A 25535-nucleotide genomic window follows, 5' to 3' on the forward strand; every position below is an offset into this window, starting at 1 on the left:
AGTAAGGCCCTCTATGAGGTGGATTGATTCAGTGACTGGGATAATTGGGATGGGAGTGTCAGAGACAGTGCGATTGGCACAGGACAGAGCGGAGTTTAGAGCTGTTGTACATAGGGTCGCTATGAGTCACAGGCGACTCAACGGCACATAACAACAACAATTTTGAAAGTTATTTCCAGGTATTTTTCTATGTATGTATAAATGTTTATATATAATTTTAACAATTAATGTCTAATAATTTTTATAATGGAAATGTGAATGAAAAATAATAAAGACATATCTAACCTCTTTGTATATTCTATCATAAGACATTATTAGATACAGTACAGACTGCAAAATGTAAAAATAATGAATAGAATTACATAATGATACTATTCTTACCATCATATTTCCATTTTTATTATCCTGAATCTCACATACTGATCAAAGAACAAAGCACCAAGAGGCAATGACAACTATGAAATAGAAATCTGGTATTAAAAAACTGGCATTATTTATTCAGTAAAATTTAAGCAATAAAGCTTAAATCGTGGGTACGGAAAGAACGTGACTTCCTGGTAAAATTCTGACAGAGTCCTCAAAAAGTTAGACAGTTAAAATTTGACAATTTGTAACATTGTAATTTGAAAAAAAAGCCAAATATGTTTTAAAAGTATTCATCAAAGTTAACATATAGAATTTCATTTAAAAAGAATCTCATTCCAAAGGAGAAATGCTAAGTGATGCACATAGGGGAAACAATGGCATAAATATTACACAAGCTTCTGTTTATGGGAAATACAGATCCTGAGTCTGCTCACCTTCCCAATCTGTGACCCACTCCCGAGAAGGGCTGGAATACAGGCTTGGTTGACATACAAACTTCATTTTTCTTATCTTCAACTTTAACATCCACTTCCTCTTTATCATATATCCCTTGTAATTCTAAAGGTAATTCCCTTGAAAGGAAAAGAGACAAAATGATAAAAATAAAGCTCCCATTACATTTTTTTTCTTTCTCTGAAAAATACATCCCATAAGTACAATGAAGACTTGGACAGAACATAATAGCCCCAATAGAAGAAGAATGAAATTCATTGAGAGGCAATAATAAAGATGCATAACATCAGAGAGTAATTTTTAAGAAAGACCATAAATTCAAGCACAGTATGAGCTTTCTAGCAGGACCAAACTCATAAACTACTTAATGACCACATACTGCTAAATTGAAACAATTTTATCATTTTTATAGGCATCTAAACAGGACTAAAAAGTGTCAACAAAGCAATCAAGCTCTCATTTCAGGTTCTGAAGAAAATTGAGATTTACTCTGGAAAACAACAAAGTTGATATAGCAAAATTCTGAAATTAGCATTAACAAACCAGGGTATTTAAAAAATAATAAATAAATAAAATGGTAGGGGCATTTCATCCTCCTACCAGAGAGATTATCAATGTTAAGAAAACAAAGATTCTTACTACCCCAATGACAGGCAACATCATGATATATGGAGAAAAGACTGAAATTTTCAACAACTTCATCTTACTTGGATCCACAGTTAACAACTTGGCACCAGCAGTCATGAAATGAGAAGAGATACTGCACTGGGCAAGTCTAGGTTAGGGACCATTCCAAATTACTGAGGAATAACGATGTCAGTTTGAGGAGTAAGGTGGGTCTGATTCAGGCGATGGTCTTTCTAATCATTCGCTATGCATCTGAGAGCTGGACAACAAATAAGGATAATAGAAGAATAGATGCCTTTGAGCTGTGGCGTTGAAGAAGAGTGCCACATCCCATGGACGGTCAAGAGAAAAAACAGGTATGTTTTGGTAAAGGTGCAGCCAGAGTGCTTTCTGGAGTGAATGATGGGGCTTTGCCTTGCATACCTGGGGCATGTTGCTAGGAGAGGCTATTCTTTAGAAAAGGACATGATGCTGGGAAGGGTGGAGGGTCAGCAAAGGAGAAGAAGACCCTCAACCAGGTGAACTGACACAATGACTACTGCAATGGGCTCTTGGGTATCAATCAGGAAGTGTGAGGATGGCACAGGATAGGACAGGTTTCAAATCAGTTGTTCATAAGGTCCCTATGGGCTGTACTTGACTTGATGGTACCTAACAACATTAACAACCAGAGAGATTAGGGAGTTCTGGTGGCTTGTTAGGTGCCATCAAGTCAAGTTCAACTCAGTGTCTCTATGAACAATAGATCTGAACCCTGTATTATTCTTAGTCATCCTCATCATGTCTGATATATTGAATCCACTGATTCAGTCACTGTGTCAATCATCTTGTGAAGGGTCATCTTCACTTTCTCTGACCTTCCACCTTTCCAAGTATGAAGTCTGAGACGAAACTTGAAAGTCTTTGCCTCTAAGGAGCACTCTGGCTGCACACTTCCAAAACATACCTGTTCTTCTAGCTGTTCATTGTTATCTTCGGTATTGTCTTCCAACACCACAGCTCAAAGGTATTAATTCTTCTGCAATTCTTATTCATTGTCCAGCTCTCAGATGCACAGCAGGTTATTTAAAAGACCATGGCTTGAATCAGGTGTACCTTAGTTTTTAAAGTGACATCACTGCTCTTCAAACTTTGGAAAGGTCCTTTACTTTACCAGTGCAGTATGTCTACTGATCTCCTGACTGCTGGTACCAAGGATATTGATTGTGGATCCAAGTAAGATTAAATCATTGACAATTTCCATTTCCCCTATCTATCATGATGTGATAATGGTTATCCATAGTGGACAGTGTTTGTTTGGTGGTTCTCCCCAATTAAAACAAGCCTGGAAGCAGGAGTGGCATCCACTTCCAAAATGGCTTGCCTCTGGAAACTCTAAGAATAGTGCTTAGGTCTTTCATTCATAGGGTTGCTGTGAGTTATCAACGACTCGACAGCACTTAACAACATCATGATGTTGCCTATTGGTCCAGTGGTGAGGATTTTGGTCTTCTTAATGTTGAAATGCAATCTGTATTGAAGGCTATAGTTCCTGATCTTCTGCAGCAAGTGCTTCAGGTCCTTCTCCCTTTGAGCAAGTAAGACTGTATCATCTACATAACACAGGTTGTTGATGAGTTAGCCTCAAATCCTGATGCGACATTCTTCTTTTTTGAAACCCAGCTTCTCGAACTATTCACTCAGCATACAAATGGAATAGGTATAGAGAAAGGATAAAGCTCTGACACGCACCTTTTTCTTATTTTAAACCATGCAGTGTTCCCTGGCTCTGTTCAGATGACAGCTTCCTGCTCTAGGTATAGGTTTCACATGAGCACAAATAAATGTTCTGGGTTTCCCATTCTTCTAAATGTTAGCTATACCTTGTTGTGATCCACACAAATTCTTTCCATAGTCAATAAAATACAAATAGATATTCTTCTGGTATCCTCTGATTCTAGCCAGAAACCATTTTGGTATTTGTAATGATATCCTTGGTGACATGGGCTCTTCTAAATCCAGCATGATCTTCTAGCAGTTCTCACTTCACGTACTGTTACAATCACTTTTTAATAATCTTTGGCAATATTTTGCTTGCATGTGAAAGTAATGATATCGTTTGGTAATTTCCACATTCTTTTGGATCTCCTTTCTTGGGAATTGAAACAAATTTGGATCTCTTCCAGTCAGCTGATCACGTAGCTGTCTTCCAAATTTCCTGGCACAGACTGGTGAGCATGTACAGAGCTGCATCTATTAACTTGAAATACGTCAATTGGCCTCCCATTGATTCCCGTGGCTTTGTTTTTGTGAAATGTCTTCAATGAAGCTTAAACTTCTTCCCTCACTATTGCCTCTTTATCGCATTCTACTTTAAGGATTTCATTGTTGACCAGTTCTTTTTGGTATAGTGACTCTGTGTGTTCCCTCCATTTTCTCTTGATACTTCTTGGATCATTCAAGATTTCTGCCAATAGAACCTCTCAGTAATGCAACAGAAGGATTAACTTTGATTTTTAGCTTGAGAGATGTCAAGGAAGTTTTTCCCTTTTTATTCTCCAACACAAGTTCTTTGCACATTCTGTTATAATACTTTGCTTTGTCTTCTCGAGTTTCCTTTTAAAATCTTCTATTCATCTCTTTTAACTTTACTTTTTACTTCTTTGTCTAGTGCAATTTTCAGAGTCTCTTCTGACAATGATTTTGGTCTTTTCTTTCTCCTCTGTTACAACCTTTTGCTCTTTTCATGGATAACATCTTCCACGTCATCCCACAATTCATCTGGTCTTTGATCATTAGCTTGTAATGCCTCAAACTTGTTCTAAAGACAATTTTAAAATTCAGGTGGTATCACCTTAAGGACATGCTTTGGTTCTTGTAAATTTGATTTTATCTTCTTCAGTTTCAATTTGTACTTGCATATGAGTGACTACCACTTGGCCAACTGACTGGAAGAGATCTATATTTGTTCCCATTCCAAAGAAAGGTGACCCAACTGAGTGTGGAAAATACAGAACAATATCATTGATTTCACATGCAAGCAAGGTTCTACTGAAGATTATCCAAAAATGATTAGAACAGCACATCAGCAGAGAACTACCGGAAGTCCAGGCTGGGTTTAGAAGGGGTCGTGGTACTAGGGATATTGTTGCTGATGTTAGATGGATCTTGGCTGAAAGCAGAGAATACCAGAAGAATGTCTATCTGTGTTTCATTGATTATGCAAAGGCATTTGACTGTGTGGATCATAACAAACTGTGGCTGACTCTGAGAAGAATGGGAATCCCAGAACATTTAATTGTGCTAATGCAAAACCTATACTTGGACCAAGAGGCAGTAGTCAGAACAGAGCAGGGTAACACTGCATGGTTCAAAATTGGGAAGGGTGTACGCCAGGGATGCATCCTGTCTCCATACCTTTTCAATATGTATGCAGAGCAGATTATCCGAGAGGCTGGGCTCTATGAGAATTGTGGCATCAGGATTGGTGGAAGATCTATTAACAATCTGCATTATGCAGATGACACAACCCTGCTTGCTGAAACTGAGGAGGACCTCATGCACTTGCTGCGAAGGGTCAAGGACTGCAGCCTTCAGTATGGACTGAGGCTCAATGTCAAGAAGACAAAGATTCTCACCACTGGACCAATTGGTAGCATCAGGATGGATGGCGAAGAGATTGAGATTGTTCACAGCTTCAGTTTGCTCGGCTCCACAGTCAACACTCTTGGCACCAGCAGTCAGGAAATCAAAAAGCGTTATCACGATGGAAAGTCTGCTGTTAGGGACCTCTCTAAAGTACTCAGGAGCAACGGTGTCTCTCTGGAGACTAAGGTGCGCCTGATACAGGCCATGGTCTTTGCAATCGCTTGTTATGCATCAGAGTTGGACAATGACTAAGGAGGACAGAAGGAGAGTTGATGCTTTTGATCTGTGGTGCTGGAGAAGAGTACTGAATGTACCATGGACTGCCAGGAAAACAAACAGATTCATCTTGGAGAGGATTAAACCAAGCTACTCCTTGGAGGCAAGGATTCTGGGGCTTCGTCTGACATATTTTGAACATGTTGCCAGGAGGGACGGGTCCTTGGAGAGGGACATCACGCTTGGGAGGGTGGAGGGACAGCGCAGGAGGGGAAGACCCTCTATGAGGTGGACTGATTTGGTGACTGGGGTAATCGGGATGAGTGTGTCAGAGGCAGTGCGGTTGGCGCAGGACAGAGCAGGGTTTAGGGCTGTTGTGCATAGGGTCGCTATGAGTCGCAAGCGACTCAACGGCACATAACAACAACAACAACGAGTGACTAATGATCTGTTCAACAATCAGCACTTCGCCAGATTTTGAGTGCTGATTTTGAGTTTCACCAATGATTATTTTAACAGTGGCAAGGAATTGTGGTGCAGTGGTAGGAGATTCAAATACACAAGCTGCTCTATGAGACAAAAATAGGCAATCTCCTCCCTTATTATTTTCTGCCGCTGAAAACCTGCTGGAGTATCAGCTATGGGTTGGTTTCAACACAACAGTTTTTTTATTAAAAAGAAAAATTTTATTTTATTAATTTTAATGAACATTTTCAGAGATTTTGAATTTCCATGCATTCATTGTTACACTTTTATTCCTGCCCATCCCTCTGCGCCTGTCCCGCCTCAGTTCGCTCCTCTCTTTGAAAAGTAAAAGAAAAATTCTTTCATTGGTATACAATCCCCGCAGACCCCCACCACCTCCCCGAGTACACTCCACTATGCAACCTTAATTCTGGACTCTTGTGATAACCATAAAACCTTATCATATATTGCTTTTAAATTGTTCTCTCCCTCATCTGTTTCAATGCAGTGCACTTAATTTATGCAGTTTTTCTCAGTCTTACCCCAACCCTGATGTCAGTCGCATTCTACAACAGTGGCACCATGCAGTGTTTGTCCTTTTGTGACTGAGATATTTCACTCAGCATAATGTCCTCCACGGTTACCCACTTTGAATAATATTACATGAGTTCCTTGTTTTTCAATGCTACGTAGTATTCCACTGTGTGAATATACCACAGCTTCTCTATCCATTCGTTTGTTGATGGGCACCTGGGTTGTTTCCAACTCCTTGCTATTGTGAACAAAGCCATGATAAACATGGGTGTGCATATATCTCCTTGGATGTTAGTTACGGTCTCTTTAGGGTATATTCCCAGTAGTGCAATTGCTGGGTCAAATGGTATCTCTATTTGCAACTTTTTGAGAAAGCGCCACACAGCCTTCCACAATGGTTGCACCATTTTATACTCCCACCAATAGTGAATAAGGGTTCCAGTTTCTCCACAAACTTGCCAGCATTTGTTGCTTGCTGTTATGTTAAATTTTGCTATTCTGATTGGGTGAGATGATATCTTATAGTTGTTTTGGAAGTCTATCTTTCAATATGCTTTTCTAGCATGGCTTTGCTATGTAGATAGGCAGGAATATGTGAATGAGGCATGTTGGCCTAGCCACAAAGGTACTAGCTATCAACCATTCCACAAAGGGACTGGCCAGTCTCAACAATCTACAAGATGCCAATAAATTAGATAGCACTATTTGCAGAGATGGGATCCTCCCCAGTCAGAGAAGAGGAAAGAAATCTTCATCCTGGTGAAGAGGAAGCACAAAAACGTAGGACGTGCTTTAGGATGGCAGCAGCAGCCACGGCTAAACTGGAAAATTGACATGAGATGGGATTTTGGTGTAGAGGAAAGCCAATATTGGCAGGACTAAGATCTCTGTTGTGCAATTGAGGACAGCCAATAATGGAAGGACTGAGAACTGTTGGCCAAATGAGGGAGAAAAGCCAACAATGGCAGGACTGAGAACTTGAGAACGTTGCGAGGCTCAAGGCTAAGGTGCCTGCATGCACATTTTGGGAGCTGTCTTGACTGTATTCTTATTCACCTGAACTATATAACCTTTTGACTTCCCAATATGGTGCTGTGAGCTATCACATCAAATTTTGGGCCCACCAAAGCAGTAAGGTTGGTGCTGAGTTGAGTAGAAAGAGGTATGGAAGTGTGGAGGACACGTTTGACCTAATGGGAACTGGTGCTGTATTATTGATGCTGTGGATGAATACAGCTTCCCTCTCTGAAGTTTGTAAAGGTCAGACATGGTGCTCCGCACATGGCCTTTGCTTTGTACATAACAACTAGACAGATTAAGGCAACATAGTTATGACTTGACCTCCATACAGTGCTTTGTTTAGTATACCACTCTAGAATGTAAACTTCCAATGTGCAGCAATAGTGTTTTGCTCATAGATTTCAACCTCATGAACAATGTTGGGTACATAACTAAGCCTTGGATGAAGATATGCTGAATATTGTGGTGGTTTTTTTAAAATTTTTTTTTTTAATATTGTGGCTTTTTTAAGCTAGTTTTTTTCTAATATTCACTTGAAAGTTTACAACATTATGGAATATACTTTATATAAGCAATGAAATTCCAAGAGACCGTTAAAAATTTTTAACAAATTTTCAAAATAATAGATTTTCTTAATAATTTCTGAAAATTCATTTAACATACAACTCATATTTTTCTGCTTACATGGCATATTTCAGTAAGAGCTTTATTTTTTTAAACTGAAAAGTAATTAATACATAATTGCAATAAAACAAAAAAAAGAAATTAAAAATATATAAACTTAGAAAGTGACAATCCTTGTAATTCCACTCCAACTTAAAAAACTTTTATATGGACGCTCAGAATTTTTTGCCTATGTACACAGCAACTCTAAAAAAGGATTTTATTTTCTACTCCCCTCCCCTTCAGATACACTACTCTGTAATCTGACTTTTTAAAGCAACATACCCTAGATCTCTTTTCAGAAAGTGGTATGAGTGTTGGTGAGGATATAGAAAAATCATAACCCTCCTAATAATGCCGTCGGGAATATAAAATGTTATGGCTACTTCACAACACAATTTGGGGATTCCCTATAAGGTTAGATGGAGTTAACAGCAAATTTGCTTTTAGGTATGTACTCAAAAGGATAAAAAAAAGATATATGTAAAAATATACACACTAATGTTCATAGGAGCATTAATGTTATAGGTAAAAACTGGAGACAATACAATGTCCATGAACATACAAATAAAATGTAATACATGTGGTAGAATACTACTTGGCAATAAAAAAAGAATTCAGCAAAGTTGAACTTGAAAAATGCTACATAAAGTAAGTCAGATAGGAAAGGTCATTTTTTACATTATATTCATATAAAATGTAGAGACAAGGGAAATTCATAGAGACAGCAAGTAAACTTTTATTTGTACAAGGCTGTGGGGAGGGGGAAGTAGGAATAACTGCTAGGTTAAGGAGGTTCTTCATGAGGTGATGAAATTTCATGAAATTAAGATAGTGGTAATAATTTAATAACTCTGAAAGTATATTTTAAAATGAAAAAAAAAAACACCCCTCATTGAATGATATATCTGAAAGGGTGAATTTTATAGTATTTTAAATATAACTAAAAAATAAATATATGTGTAATATGTATGAATAATTATATGAAAAAAATGCCAAAATAAAATTAATCAAAATGTTAACAGTAGTTTTTTTCAGAGGGGTGAAATCCATTGATAGCTGAAAGCTGACTGATACTAGTAGTTGATTTTCAAGTTCTTCTGATGCATTTTAAAAATATTCTAAACTGCCACCCAAGCAGATATATGCACACCTATGTTTACTGTGGCTTTGTTCACAATAGCAAAGAGATGGAAACAACCCAAGTGCCCATCAACAAACGAATAGACAGAGAAGCTCTGGTATAATCACACATTGGAATACTATGCTGCATTGAAAAACAAGGAACTCATGAAATATTATTCATGATGACCCTGGAGTACATTAAGCTGAGTGAAAAATCTCAGTCACAATAAGGACAAATACCGGGGTGTGGACCCGCCAGACCTTCGGCTGGACCCCAAATCCTAGTGTGCACTCCCTACTGCCCATCCCAGTATCTTTCCTCTTGGACTTAACTAACAGAAGTTACTTCTTGTTCATCTGCCCCTTTGATCAGCTAAGTAGGTGTATTATGGACCAGTTGTAGGGCTCCGGAAGCAGCTCAGATAGTGAAAGATACAGAGAACTCCTGGAACTCGTGTTTCTCATCCCTTTTCCCCCACACCCTCGAATGATGGTCTTCTGTTTGGGGTGCACTCACTTTTCAGTTTGTTCCATTGTGGAACAAATAATCTTTGTAAATGCACCTCTCTCTTAGTAGGTCTATGATAAAGGTAACTAAATATTTAGGACCCCAATGCAGATACCGAGTGGAATGACATCTTACGCAAAAAAGGCATCTTGCCCCCAAAGGAAAATTCAAAAGAATTGGAACAGGAAGAGGAACAGCAGCGAGTCCTCCAACAGTCAATTGTGAAAACATATGAAGCGATGACTTTGGAAGAGCTAGAGGATAATGAAGATGAATTCAATGAGGAAGATGAACACGCTATTGAAATGTATAGGCAGCAGAGACTGGTGGAATGGAAAGCAACTAAACTCGAGAATAAATTTGGAGAAGTTTTGGAAATCTCAGGAAAAGACTATGTTCAAGAAGTTACCCAATCTGGCAAGGGCTTGTGGGTAATCTTGCACCTTTACAAGCAAGGGATTCCCCTCTGTGCTCTGATCAATTGACCACTGAACTTGCAAGGAAATTTCCTGATGTTAAATTCATCAAAGCTATTTCAACAACCTGCATACCCAATTACCCTGAAAGAAATCTGCCCATAGTGTTTGTTTATCTTGAAGGTGATATCAAGGCTGAATCTATTGGTCCTCTAGTATTTGATGGCATGAACCTGACAAGAGGTGAGTTGGAGTGGAAATTGTCTGAGGCTGGGGCAATCAAGACAGATCTGGAAGAAAACCCCAGAAAACCTATAGATGACATGTTGCTGTCAACAGTACGAAGTTCGATACCCACAATGGGGAACAGTGATTCTGAGGACGACTGAGGCTCCAATGGTGATAACTTGTTGAACTTTATGTCATGAATCTTGTGGAATTTTTTAAAAAGGAAAGGCAGAACTAAATCCTTTTGTTTTTAGCCTTTTATATAAATTATGTTTAAAATCTTGTACATTTTAGACAGAATCAATACTGGGAACCTTTTAAAGTTTTTTGGAACTCTTCTTATATTAAAGACATTTCCTTTTTTAAAAAAATGGGGAAAATGGAAAAAAAAAGAAAAGAAAAAAAAGGACAAACACCACATAGTGCCACTGATGTAAAACTGAACTGACATAGGGGTTAGCCGGGTGACTGAGAAAGATGAGATAAATTATGTATATTGCGTTGAAACGGATGAAAAAGATAGAACTGTTTAAAAGGGGCATATGATTAGGTATTACTGTCATGACAGGAGTCCAGAATGAAGACAGCATAGTGGAATGGACTTGGTGTGAGGGATTGTATAACAGTGAAAGAATTTTTCTTTTACTTTTCAAAGAGAAGAGTGAATTTGGGGGGGAGAGGTGGCAGAGAGAAAAGTGCAACAATGAATGAATGGAAAGCCAAAGTCTCTGTAAACTTTCATTAAAATTAATAAAAATTTAAAAAAATACTCTAGGCAAGCACATATAACTTTAAGAGTGAAAAAATTACTGGTTTCAAAACTTCTATAATCATTTAAATATTAATAAATAGTAAATTAAACTTAGGTTTTAAAGAGTTCTAGGAAAAGGGATTTAGTTCCAGATTTTGGTTGATCAATACTCAAATTTAAGAGGCAATTATGATTCCAGGTGTTGGCCTTTAGCTGATCATCCAATCTTCACTTGTCTAAAGGGAAGTTTAACAGGTTAAAACTGAATTTAATACTGAAGGGGGTTGGGAAATTATTCTTTCAAGAGAAAGTATCTAGTAGGACAAAGAAGGTATTCAAACATCATAAAATGAGACTCTCCTCCTAAAATTAAATTTCAACCTAATCTGAGTGACAAGCTTTTATTGGTAGTGGCTTATTGACAAAGAATTGTGCTGCCAATCCAAAGACATGGGGTTTGAGTCCATCAACTGCTCCGCGGGAGAAAGATGGACAATCTCCTTTTGTACAATTTATTGCCTCTCAAAATTCTCTGGAGGGTCACCTATGAATTGGTTCCAACTTGACAGTACACAACAGCAACAACAATATCTTTTTCTTTTTTTGGTGGAGGTTTTAGGCCTCTTCTGAATCTTCTCATCCATAATACTTTCTAGCTACAAGATCAGTGGGAGGTTGCCAATATCTTATTCATTTGTTTTCAAACTTCCAACTGGTGTGCAAATTGCACATAGCAGAAGCTATCAATGATCTGTCCATTGAGTATCTGTAAGTGTGCACCATACTCCTTGTCCTCCCTAAAAATAAGCCACTTTTCATCTATTTCAATGGGCACCTCCATTACTCCATAATTTGCATGAAGCTGCAAGCTTTACACAATTTCACAATTTATTTTCATTTCTAATTTAGCAATAAAATAATAAATTATTTTATTCAGAAAAAAAAGAGTGTATCTGTGAATATGTGGGATCTTTTAGAAACATTAAAAAGGACTTTTCCATATGAAGCATGCTTAAAATATATACCTCTATTTACAAAGATTGCTTACCCCTTTTTGATGGAGTTCAGAAACTGCTGGCTTGCACCATCAGAATAACTTCTGAAGTCATCATTGACTGTGAATCCATTTTTCCATAATTTTATACTTACATCTGCCTGCAAAACAAGAACAAATAATATATCTCATGCTGTTATATTAGAAGATTACACAGAATAAGAAATAACATTATTGTTGTCAATAAACCTTGGTTGAACATAGAGAGTACCAGAAAGATATCTGTGTCAAAATGCAAAGGCACAACGTATCGTAATAATGTATGTATAAGAATGTGAAGAATGTGAATTGAGACATAAAATTATGTTTATCAAACCTGCACATTTTAAGCCAAGAAGCCATGGTTTAAAATCCAAAGAGGTATGCATCAAGGTTCTATCATTTCACCACACTTAATTCTCTCTATGCACTGAACAAGTAATTCAAGAAGCTGCATTATAGGTAGAAGAATGTGGTATCATCAATAACCTGCATATGGAGATGACACAACCTTGCTTGCAGAAAATAAATAAGATTGACACACTTACTGATGAAGCTGAAAGACTGTAACCTTCAGTACAGATTATACCTTAACATATAGGAAACACAAATTCTTACAGCTGAACTAATAAGCAACATCAGTATAAATAGAGAAATGTTTAAACTTCAAGGATTTTATTTTATTTGGATCCATAATCAATGCTCACAGATACAGAAGCCATGAAATCAAATGACCTATTACATAGGGCAAATCCGCTGTAAAGGACCTCTTCAAAGTGCTAAAGAGTAAGGATGTCGCCGCTAAAACATCCTTCTGGAGGCAGCTGGGGAAAGTGTTATGAGCATAAAATACAATAATTTGTTGTGAAGCAACAAATATAAACTTATATGACATGAATGGTTTAAGTATAGAAAATATTGTAAGTTTGCTATGATAAGTTTGATGCTTAAGTTTAAGAATAAGAAATATGTTAGGAAATTGCTATATCTTAGAAATAAGAATAAGAAAGATGTTAGAAATTTGCTATGCTCCATGTTAGAAAATATGGCAGGAATATTTGTGAAAAATATACTAAACAGTTTGACAGGCTCAAACAGGCCCTGAGAGGCTTTAGGGCCCCACTGGCCACAACAGGTGTGAACCTTTGACAAGGAAATATGACTTGTTCCAGCCCATGTTGCCAAGGAAACACAATTAGTATAGAAAATAACTGGTCAAACCCATGTTGCTTTGGGACTAGTGTGACTGGTCATACAACTTGTTCTGAAACTAATATGGTTGGTAAAACCCAAATTTAAATATTGTTATTTGTAATGTTATTGGTTGAATACAATGTAATACCCCCAAAGTATATAAACTCTGGGGTCCTAACTAAAACTGCACTTCTACAGAAGACAACGACTTGCACACTGAAGACTCAAAGGCTCTTTTCAGAGCCAAGGACTCTGGCCACATGGATGGACATGAACTGAGACAGCAGAAGACTCTGACTGTACCAATGGCCATAACAGGCAAAAGGAGATAAGTTGGGATCCCAGGGGTGAGTGAGTATTCCCCACTATTAATGAATCAATATGCTGTGATGAATTTATCAACTGCAATATAGATAAATTGCAATTAATGTTTGTTATGAATTAATGAACCAATATGTTGTGATTAATTTATCAACTGCAATGTAGATAAATTGCAATTGCTTAGTACAGTGAATTAATTAATGGATCATTAAATTATAATTGGCTTTTGTAAAAAAAAAAAAAAGAGTAAGGATGTCAATATAAAGACTAAGATATGCCTGACCCATGCTTTGGTATTTTCATTCATCTCATATGCTTTGTGGAAGTTGGACAATAAAGACTAAAGAACTGATGTCTTTCTCTAGGTGTCTAAGGTTTATATCATTTATAATGTCTTTCCTAGTCAATCATTAACTGTTTATTTTGCACTGAAAATTTATTGTATGATTATTATTATTAAGGAGACAGGATTAGGAATGGATATGATCTCCACCCTATTAGAGGCTTATATAAACTCTTGTGACCTCAGTGATAGTCTTTTGCTCTTCTGAGGCACTTACTTCTCTGGGACATAGCACCCAGCTGCACTGCAACAGACAATCTGTAGAGTCCTAGCCTATCACTCATCAGACTCTGCAACACCAGCATACATCACCAAGATATGCCATCCAGCTGCACCACAACCAACAGTCTTTCGACTCCAGGCCCAATGCTCACCATTTCCTGCAATAAAAGCCTTAATACCTATGGTCACATGAGTCATTTCCCCAATGGGTCTGAGTCTCTGAGACACCTTTCAGTGAACCACGGCAACCAAGGGACATAGAGGAGCTGGGGAACTGAAAATAGGAGGAACTGATGATTCCAGAAATCATGCACTTACATAGCAGGACAAGTATTAGGTGAATATTGATGCAAACTTTTTTGTAACTGGTCTGCTACTTAGTAGAATGAATTATAAAAACACAATTATGGTACTGGTGAAGACTAATGAATATACATGGACTGCCAAAAGAATAAACAAATCCACCTTGTAAGAAATGTAACCAGAATGCTCCTTAGAAGTGAGGATGATGAGACTTTGTCTCATATATTGGGCATGATGTCAGGAGGGGCCTATCCCTGGAGTAGAGCATTATACTTGGTAAAGTAGTGAGAAAGAAGAAGACATTCAACAAGATATATGACATAGTGATTACAACAAATGGACTTAAGCACAGCAAAGACTGTGCAAGATCAGGCAGTGGTTTTATCTGTCGCCTATGACTCATAGTGATCCTATGGACAACAGCCCTAAATCCTGCTCTGTCCTGTACCAATCTTATTGTCTCCAACACACCCACCCTCATTAGTCCAGTGACTGAATCAATCTATCTCATCGAGGGTCTTCCTCTCCTGCTCTGTCTCTCCACCCTTCCAAGCATGATGTCCCTCTCCAAGGACTGATCTCACCTCGCAATATGTCCAAAGTATGTCAAACGAAGCTTCAGAATCCTTGCTTCCAAGGAGCAGCCTGGCTTCACCCTCTCCAGGACAAACTTGTTTGTCCTCTTAGCAGTCCGTGGTATATTCAACAATCTTCTTCCAGCACCACAGCTCAAAGGCATCACTCTCCTTCTATCATCCCTAGTCACTGTCCAGCTCTCTGACTCACAGCAAGTAATTTCAAAGACCATGGCCTGGATCAGGTACACCTTAGTCTCCAGAATGACATCATTGTTCTTTCAGTACTTTAGAGAGGTCTCTGACAGCAGACTTTCCCAATACAATTTGTCTTTTAATTTCCTGGCTGCTGGTACCAAGAGTGTTGATTGTAGAGCCAAGCAAATTGAAGCTGTCAACAATATCAATCTTGTCACCATCTATCATGATGCTGCCAGTTGGTCCAGTGGTGATGTAGTAGATTAAATATAATTTTACAATTCCTCAGTATATTCTTTCTCAGGAAGCACTAGTAGCCTTGTGGTAAGGTGTCAGACTGCCAACCCAAAGGCAGGCAAGGAGGTTTAAGGCCACTAGTGATCTGAGGGAGAAAGATGGGTCATGTCCTGTGTGATTGACACCCTTTGAAAATCCACTGGAGGGTCAGCTATAAGTTAATTCTGACAGTACAAAACAATAAGAATAGAAAAGAAAAAAAAAGAATATTTATTGTTGTCATATGCCATCAAGTCAGAACCAACTCATAGTTGACCTTCCAGCAGGTTTTAGTTTAATTTTTCTACTCCAGCAGGTTTTTAGAGGCTGAAAATTGCAAGTGAGAAAATTTTTCCTCTTTTTACTGAGGAACCACGGATGTATTCAAACAACATGACTTTGAGTTGTCAGCATAGCTCTTTACCTGCTAGACAATCAGAGCTCCCTACAGAATACACACACACACACGAATACATTAATATTTTTTTTTAAATCACTAAACGTTTTCTTTACGGGAACTCAGTTGTAAATATGTTCTCTGCCCTCTAAGAAGATACCTGAAATAAAGTCTCTCCAGAACTAACTTGTCAACAGTTAGAAAAGGACTTTGTTTGAAAATATTTCTAAGTCAAGAATATGTACAGAGGAGGGTGTGGTGGAGGTGGAAAGGCATGAGGCATGAATCACACTGATTACTTCAAATAGTAAAATGGTAGTGTTAGGCTATTATCAATATCAAATTTGCCAATATCTGGTTGTTTAGACCATAAAAACAACACTTATTTACTCATGCAACTAAAATAGCCAGTCAAATCATTATAGAAATCTAAAAAGGCTCAGTAATATAGCAGAATGTAGTTTCTTCAGGCTCAGGGCAGGACTGAATGAAAAACTGTACATGAAGGTATTTAGGATCTTAGAGCCACACTACTGTTCTAATATTCTGTTATTGGCCTTTTTTAAAAAAGATGATGCTAGAAATGAAAAAGGTAGTTTCCAAAAGTGAAGCAAATCATGGGTGCGAAGGCTAAGAAGGCAGACTTGAAAGGCATAAGACAGACAGACACACACACAAATAAAGATCCACATACTACCTTCCATCAGCTTAAGACAGAGACCCCAAAGGAAGCCCAAATTTCCAAATAGCCCCAGGAGAAACCAGCGTAGCCATTATGGCATTATCAAGCTCCTCTTCACCACTGAGTCAACTATGAAGAAGAAGACAGAAGACTAAACTTGTGTTCATTACAGATTTAAAGTTCACCAAGCACCAGATCAAATAAACTGAAAAGGTTCCATGACATTGATGGGGCCAAGACCAACATCTTGATCAGGTCTGATGGAGGCACAATGTTTTGGATGTTGCCATCAAAATCAGGATCATCTAAACGGAAACACTTGCAGTGAAAGATCAAATACTAGACTTCAATATGAATTGCATCTCAACATCAAGATGACAAAATCTCAGCCACTGGACTGACAAGCAACATTATGACAGATGGGGAAAAGTCTTAAATTATCAGTTGTTGGTGTTTGTTGTTAAGTGTCATTGAGTGGTTGGAGACTCATAGCGACCCTATGAACGAAAGTCTTCAATACTGGTGTGACTTTCATCCTTTCTCCAGGTTCATAAGGTTTCCGGAGGCAAGCTATTTACGGAAGTGGATTCCACTCCTGCTTCCAAGGTTGTTTTAACTGGGGAGAGATCATGGCAGCTTCTGAAATGTACTCAGAGCTTCAGCATTGAGTCTCGTGGTTTAGACCAGTGTTACAAAGTTCTCAGTCTTGTGAATTATGGCCTTCTACCCCTAGTTGTCCAACAAAGTTGGGCAAAGGCTCTTTGCTCCAGTTCCAATGGGGTAGTGGTCCTAAGGTCCCTTCTCATGTCAAGTTTTTGGTTATCCACTGTGGCTGCTATGGCTGTTGCTTCTTTAGGCTCTCCTACTTTGTCTGGTGCAAGAATCTCTAGTCCTGAAGAATGAGTTGCATTCTCTTGCTTGTTCTTTTCTGGTAGTGAGGTTTCTTCCTCTTATTTCATCTTATTTGGATCCACAATCAACAACTCTGCTGCCAGCAGTCAGGAGATCAGGAGACATACTGCATTGGGGAAGTCTGCTGGCAGGGACTTCTCCAAATCTCAGGACCAATAATGTCACTTTGAAGACTAAGGTGCATCTGACTGATGCCATGGTCTTTTGAATCATTTGCTATGTATGTGAAAGCTAGACAATGAATACGGATGACTGAAGAATTGATGCCTTTGAGTTGTAGTGCTGGAGAACAGCACTGGCTATTCCATGAAATGCCAAAAGAACAAATATGTCTTATAGAAAATGCAGTTCCTTAGAGGCAAGGATTGCAAAGCTTCCTCTCATATACCTTGGGCATGTTGCTAGGATAAAGAGATATCATGCTTTTAATGAAAAATTAAAACAAGATGGTCTTACACAATGACTGCACCAATGAGCACAAGAGAGATGATGAAAATGGCAAAGGACAAAACTGGGTTCAGATTTGTTCTTTATAGGGTCGTGACTCAATGGCGCTTGACTCGATGGCACCTAACCTAACAACAGTAACAAGAGTCCAGCTAATTAATTCTAAATATAATTTCCTAGGCAACAATACTTGCCCCCCCCCATATATATATATCCCCTGTGTACTTCAGTAGTGATGGTGAGGAAGGCACCTTGATTTGACTGATGAAAGTCTCACAAGTTATTATTTTCAGGAACCAGAAAGACAAGGTCAGCTTAAGTACTTTGTCCAATAAACCTAAAAAGCTTATTTATGCAATTATGTACATATCAGTTATGGACTGATCAGTATTTGTCATATTAGAAATTAAAATAGCAGATTTTAAAAAGTATTTCTTGATTAGCTTAAATGCAATAATAAATCCATTACACGTTCAGGTAACATTTTTGTACAAAAAATTAACTCATTTTCTTTTTTTAAAAAGGGAAGTGTATTCTTTTTCAAAATTTTTTGCACATTTATTTAATGTAAGCTCAAATCTCAGAGCTGCTACTGTTTTCAGTCTGTTGTAATATGTTTTGGGTGACAATTTTAAAATCAAGCCTCATACAGGTATGTATGTAGAGGGACAAAATTGTTGTGTGCAACTGAGTCTAAACCGACCCATAGCTGACCCTCTAGTGGATTTACAGAGGCAGTTAATCAGATGGGAGAAGACTGCCCACCCTTTTCCCCTAGATAAAGTTAAGAGTGTTTTAATACCTTTTCCAGATAATTATGGATATACACCTATGATACCACGTCAAAATTGAACAACTGATAGTTTTTCAAAGGTTGGCTGAAACGCTAAATGTGGCATTTAAACTTAATGACCTTTTCATACCTACTGCATTAATATCTTTTAACATATTCTTAACTTTGGCTCTTCTACCTATATGTGATTTTATGTAAAATTGTGTTAAAATGTATATAATGAAACATTTGCTAATTCAATGCTTTCTACATATCCCACTCAGTGATACTCATTAATTATATTGGGCAAACATCCCCTGTATCTCTTGTCAAATTTCCCATCACAATGAGAAAATACTTACTGCTTTTTAAATTGCCCCTTATGGCATTCCCACCAGGGGATACCACTAATTACAAATTTCAGTCTCAGTACATTTGCTTATTCTAGATATTTTTGTAAGTGAGATAACAAAACATTTACCATTTTGTGATTTCATTCACTCTGCCTATTGCTAATAAGGTTCATCCATGTTGTTACTTGAATTAGGATTTCCTGTCTCCTTTATTTTTTTTATTTTATATTGCATACAAAATTCGTATACACTGTGTTTGACACTTTTCTTCACTCACACTGTGTTTTATACAGTTATTCCCATACACTGTATTTTCTGAAATTAATCACCATTGAACTATGCCCACCCTTATCTTTTCAGATCCTTGCCAGATCTTTCCCATTTCCTTTATTCCCTCTCTCCATACATCAAATTGTGTGACCTTGTGGTAACCCCTGCTCATCCTCACCCCTTTTCTCCCACCCCTCCAGCCCCCTTATATTCCCATATTTTACAGTTATCCTTCTATTTTTACAAAAATGGTCTTATGCAGTATTTGACCTTATGAGACTGACTTCACTCAGTCCCTCTGAAATTATACAGTCATTTTCAAAATCATTGCTACTGAATGCTGTGTAGTATTCCATCGTGTGAATTACCACAATTTCTCAATTCAATCGATCGTGGTTGGTCATGTGGGCTGTTTCCATGTTCTTGCTACAGTGAATAATGCTGCTATGATCATTGCTGTACAAATGACTGTTGGCCTCAGTTTTAATTTTCACAAGGTATATTTCTAGCAGTGGATGTGGAATTTGGAATATGGAATTTCTACATTCAGCTTTTTGAGGAAACGCCAGAGTTTCTACCTCTCCACATCTTCTTCAACTTTTATTGCTTGCTGTCAGTCTGCCTCGGTTACTGGGGTGAGACAGTATCTCACTGTGGTTTTGATTTGCATCTCTCTGATTGCCAGTGATTTTGAACATTGCTTCATGAGTCTGTCGACCATCTTCCTCTGTGAAAACTCTTTCCATATCTTTTCTTTTTCATTCTTTTCTTTTTTCTTTCCATATCCTTTACCCATTTTGTAATTGTGTTATCAGTCTTTTTCTTGTGGAGGTCCTGTAGGATTTGGTAAACTCTTCATATAGACCTTTGTTTGAAATATTATTGCCAAATGTTCTTTTTCCCAGTCAGCAGGTTTTCTTTTCATCCTATTGGACGATGTTTTTGATGAGCACAAGGATTTAATTGAGAAGGTCCCACTCATCACTTTTATCCTCTCCTGGTTGTGTATTTCTGGCTGTATTTGTCAGACTCTTTATACCATGGACTAGGCTTTCTAAGCTTGGTCTGTCTCTTACGATATTTATGGTTTTGGGCTTTACCCCTAGATCTCTCACTAATCCACCTTGAGTTGATGTTTGTGTATAGTGAGGTGTGAATGCTGCTTCTGCTTTCTGCAGGTAGAAGTCCAGTACTGCCAGCACCATTTGTTGAAGAGGCTGTCGTTTCCCCACTTGATAGGTTTTGTTTCCTTGCCAAATACCAGTTAGCCATAGACAGATGGGTTAATTTCTGGGTTCTGGATTCTGTTCCATTGATCTATGAGCCTGTCATTGTACCAGTACCATGCTGTTTTGGTCATTACAGATGTACAGTAGGTTTTGAGATCAGGGAGTGCTATCGCTTCCACTTTACTCTTGGTTTTCAGAGTGCTTTGCTTAATTCGGGGTTTCTTTCCTCTCAATAAACTTAACAAATGCCTTTATCTCGATAAAAAATGAATCTGGTATCTGTATTAGTATTATATTAAACATGTAGATTGCTTTTGGTAGGATTGTAATTTTCACTATATTGAGTCTTCCTATCCATGAACAGGGAACATTTCTCCCATTTATTTAGGTCTTTTATTGTTTCTTGCAGACTGTTTTGTAGTTTTCTTTGTAAAGCTCTTTTGTGTCTCTAGTTAGGTTTATTCTTAAGTATTTCAATTTGTGGTTGGCTACTGTAAATGGTATTGCTCTCTTACTTTCCTTCTCTGTGTTTTCTTTGTTACTGTAGAGAAATCCCACGGACTTGCATACTGACCTTGTTTCCTACCACTCTACTATATTGCTCTATAAGTTCTAACAGTTTTGTTGTTGTTGTTGAGTCCTTGGGGCTTTCTGTATACATGATCATATCATCAGTATATAGCCACTATTTAACCACCTCTTTGCTGATCTGGATGCCTTTTATGTTCTTCTCTTGATGCACCTCCCTAGCAAGTACTTCCAATACAATACTGAATAGGAGTTGGGACAGTGAGCATTCTTGTATGGTCCCTGTTCACTAGGAGAATGCTCTTAGTCTTTCTCCACTGAGAATGATGTTGGCTCTTTGTTTTACATATATACTTTTTACAATGTTGAGGAAATTAACTTCTATTCCTATTTTGCTCAGTGCTTTTATATATGTGTGTCTATTGCTATGAATTGCTGTAAAGAGGTTAGCTGCACCCCAGAGGTTTTGGTACATTGTATTTATATTTTCATTTGTTACAAGAAACTTTTTATTTCAGCATTTGTTTTTTTTTTTAATAACCCAATCATGTTCTAGCATGGTGTTATTTAGCTTCCAAATGGGGTTTTATAACCTTTACCCTGTTGTCATTAATTTCTAGTTTGATGGCACTGTGGTCTGAGAAGACACTTTGTATTGGTTCACTCTTTTTAAATTATGAGGCTTGCTTTGTGTCTTAATAATATGATCAATTCTGGAGAATGTACCATGTGCACCTGAGAAGAAAGTAAACTGAGTTTTAGTTGGTGCAATACCCTGAGTACATCCACAAGATTGAGTTGGCTGATTGTATAGTTTAGATCTTATACATCTTTGTTACAAAGTTTCTTCTGAGTTGACCTATCCTTTGGTGAGAGTGGTATGTTAAAGTCCCCTGCCACTATTGTAGTGCTGTCTCATTCTTTCTTCAATTCTGTTAACAATCATTTTATGTATAATTTTATTTTGGTATTTTGGTGCATGGATGTTGACCAGGGTTATGTCGTCTTCATCTACTGTGTCTTTAATCATTATATAATTCATTATCTTTTATGGTGGTTTTCACCCTGAAGTCTATTTTATGAGATTAGTATTGTCGCTTTTGCTTTTCTGTGTATGCCATTTGCTTGGTATCTTTTTTCCCAGTCTTTCATTTTGATTGAGTGTTCCTCCTCATTTCTTAGATGTGTCTGTTGTAGGCAACATATTGATAGGCTTTGGCTTGGGGGTTTTGTTTTTTAAGGTTTTTTTGGTTTTTTGTTTGTTTTTATCCAATCTGCTACTCTTTTTATCTTAATTGGTGCATTTAGTCCATTCACATTAATTACAGTTATTGACAGGCTGTTTTATTGATGCTATTTTGTTGTGTTTCTTTTTCCGTTGCTTCTGTTTACTATGATTCATCCACTTTCCTTTGGTGTCACTGTGTAAAGGACTTCCCTTAAAATTTCTTGTAGTTTTGGTGTTACTTTCTCAAATTCCTTAAGTTCCTGCTTTTCTGCAAAGGATCTAATTTCTCCTTCATAGTTGATGGACAGCTTTGCTGGGAACAAGGTTCTTTCAACTTTCTGTATATGCCATCTCATTGTCTTCTTGATTGCATGATTTCTGCTGAGAAATCAGAATTTAATCTGTATTCTCTTTACAGATGACATTTTGTTTTACTTAAGCTGCTTTTAGTATTCTTATCTTTTAATTTGGAGAATTTGATTATGATATGCCTTGATGTTTTTCTTTTTGGGTCTATTTGGTGTTTGCTGAGCTTCTTGGATGTGGATTTTTCCATTCTTCATAATACCTATGATATTTTCTTCTAGCACATAGTCCATAATTTTCTCAGTGACTGTCCCCCTCGTGTTCTGGAATTCCAACCATATATGTATGTTGTTCCTTCTGATGTTATCCCACATGATTTGAATGATTTATTCATTTTCTTTATGTCTCATCTCTGAATTTTCTTCTAGTATGTTTCCATTGAGGCTCTTGGCTTTCAGTTCACTGACTCTGTCCCATCTCTTCTCTTCTACTTTTTTGTCTCTCCAGCATGGTGGACACTTCTGCCATTTTGGTCTTAATATTCTGGACTGGATTTTCATTCATTTCTGTTATTTCCAGTACTACGTCTGCTGTGCCCTTTTCTGTCTTGTGATGATTTATGTCCGTGTACCTCTTCAGCTATAGATAAAGACTTTTTCAATTCTTTTTTCCATCTTTTGCATTTTCTTCTGTAATTGTTCCAAGTTGCTGCTCCTTGATATACTTCTTCTGGTTCCTTGTCTGTAGAATATTTACTTTCTTAATGCCTTCCATTGTTTCGCCCCCATCATTTGCACCTTATTCTCTAGCTGTTCAGATAACTCTACAGCGACATATTTCTTCTGGTTCTCTGCATCTGGGTCTATAATATGCTCTGCATTTTTAGGAGAAGAGTTATCCTGTTTTTTCATAATGTTTGAGAATGCCTGCTGCTTTCTTGACATTATGTAAATCTTTTCTTGGTACATGTTAGACAGTTAAAATTGTGTAATGTCCCAGGGGAGGGAGATGTTCTCCCAAGGACCTGTATATTGGTGCACCCTTTTGGCCTGAAGTCCCAAAGTAGGGTGAGTGTTGTTCTCTGGAAAAACACGGCTGTTCCACACCTGCTCCGCTTTGGCTTCAGAAATCCCAAGCCTTCTCCACATGTTGCAGTCAGAAAGGTTCAAGGGTGGTACAACTTCCTTTCTCTTATGACTAAGTTATATATTCCCCACATTTTGTTTACTCATTCATCTTCTGGTGGTCAGCGATTTCCACCTTTTGGCTATTGGGAAAACTACTTGTGGTGCTGGAACTTAATAAACTCCCTAACTATGACTATGAATATTGGACCCAGCAATTAACTAAAGTGGGTGCAGCAGTGTGGGAGACTATGTCTTACCATGTTGTTGTTGTTATGTGCCGTCAAGTCACTTGCAATTCATAGCAACCCTATGTACAACATGCCTAAACTCTGCTCTGTCCTGTGCCAATCGCACCGTCTCTGACCCACCCATCCCGATTACCACAATCACTGAATCAATCCACCTCATAGGGGGCCTTCGCCTTCTGCGCTGTCCCTCCATACTACCAAGCATGATGTCCCTCTCCAAGGACCTGTCCCTCCTTGCAACATGTCCAAAGTATGATAGACGAAGCCTTAGAATCCTTGCCTCCAAGGAGCAGCCCGGTTTGATCCTTTCCAGGATGAATCTGTTTGTTTTCCTAGCAGTCCATGGTACATTCAATACTCTTCTCCAGCACCACAGCTCAAAGGCATCAATTCTCCTTCTATCCTCCATAGTCATTGTTCAACTCTCGAATGCATAACAAGTGATAGCAAAGACCATGGAATGTACCAAACGCACCTTAGTCTCCAGAGAGACACAATTGCTCTTCAGTACTTTGGAGAGGTCCTTAACAGCAGACTTTCCCATGGCAATGCGTCTTCTAATTTCCTGGCTGCTGGTGCCGAGATTGTTGACTGTGGAGCCAAGCAAACTGAAGCTGTGAACAATCTCAATCTCTTCACCATCCATCCTGATGCTGCCAATTGGTCCAGTGGTGAGAATCTTTGTCTTCTTGACATTGAGCCTCAATCCATACTGGAAGCTGCAGTCTCCATAGGATTGGTTTTAAATACTGGATGTTACTGATCAGGACAGTTCCCCTTTTTGAAGCTGCAGAAGTCGGACTCAGCCGTCCCCATACTGCCCTTCTAGACCTTGTTCTGTTTACATTTGTTGTCAAGTGCCATCAATTCAAGCACAAGTAATAGTGACCCTATGAACAAAAGATCTGAACCCTGTTTTATAACTATTGTTGTTTCTCCAAGTTCTTAGTTTCTGGAGGCATGTTGTTTAGGAGGTGGGTGCCACTCCTGCTTCCAAGCATGCCTTAATCTGGGAGCTCCAGCAAACACTGTCCACCATGGGTAACCATTATGGCATTTGACACACCAGTGGCACAGTGCTCAGCATCAGTTACTTCAGTACAGCAAATGGGCATACCAGTGTTGTACCATTTAAAAGAATGTTCATTCCAAACACAATTAACCGCAGGCCCAAGGCCCCAACCTACTTTTAAATATACAGGTCTGCCAACCAGGTCCTGATCCGCTCTAAACAAGAGGCTTCCAGCCCACAGCTCAATATTAGCCAAATCCAGCAAATGCAATCAGCTCATAATACAGTTGTGGGGGTAGGGGGAGGAGAGTGGGAACCAAACAAAACAAACAAAAACCAAACCAGTCCACACCTGACCCTCAAGCAAAACAAGAGGAGCACACCTTCCAGAATACAGCTACTTCACATAAGCTTCCAAACTGGAGACTACGTCAGGGCCCAGCTGACTTTTAAATATACAAGCCTACAACTACGAGATATCATTTCACCCCAGTCAAAATAGCAAAATTTAACAGAACAGCAAGCAACAAATGCTGGCGAGGTTGTGGAGAAACTGGAAC

At 38.2% G+C, this 25535-nt stretch overlaps 1 protein-coding gene and 1 pseudogene across 1 annotated transcript in view; one reads left to right on the plus strand and one right to left on the minus strand.

Annotated features, from left to right (window-relative positions):
* Positions 1-25535, minus strand: part of UBXN2A (UBX domain protein 2A) — a 55145-nt gene that overhangs the window by 18649 nt on the left and 10961 nt on the right. Inside the window, exons 3-4 of the mRNA XM_006880634.1 lie at positions 12048-12154; positions 801-938 (exon numbers count right to left, since the gene is read on the minus strand). Coding sequence (XP_006880696.1) covers positions 801-938; positions 12048-12154 — 245 coding nt within the window. The remainder of the gene's footprint in view (positions 1-800; positions 939-12047; positions 12155-25535) is intronic.
* On the plus strand, positions 8611-10409 carry LOC102846572 (annotated as a pseudogene).

This window comes from Elephantulus edwardii, unplaced genomic scaffold (assembly GCF_000299155.1).
Source record: "Elephantulus edwardii isolate Elephantulus edwardi_28Jun2011 unplaced genomic scaffold, EleEdw1.0 scaffold00009, whole genome shotgun sequence".
NCBI classification, from domain to species: Eukaryota; Metazoa; Chordata; class Mammalia; order Macroscelidea; family Macroscelididae; genus Elephantulus; species Elephantulus edwardii.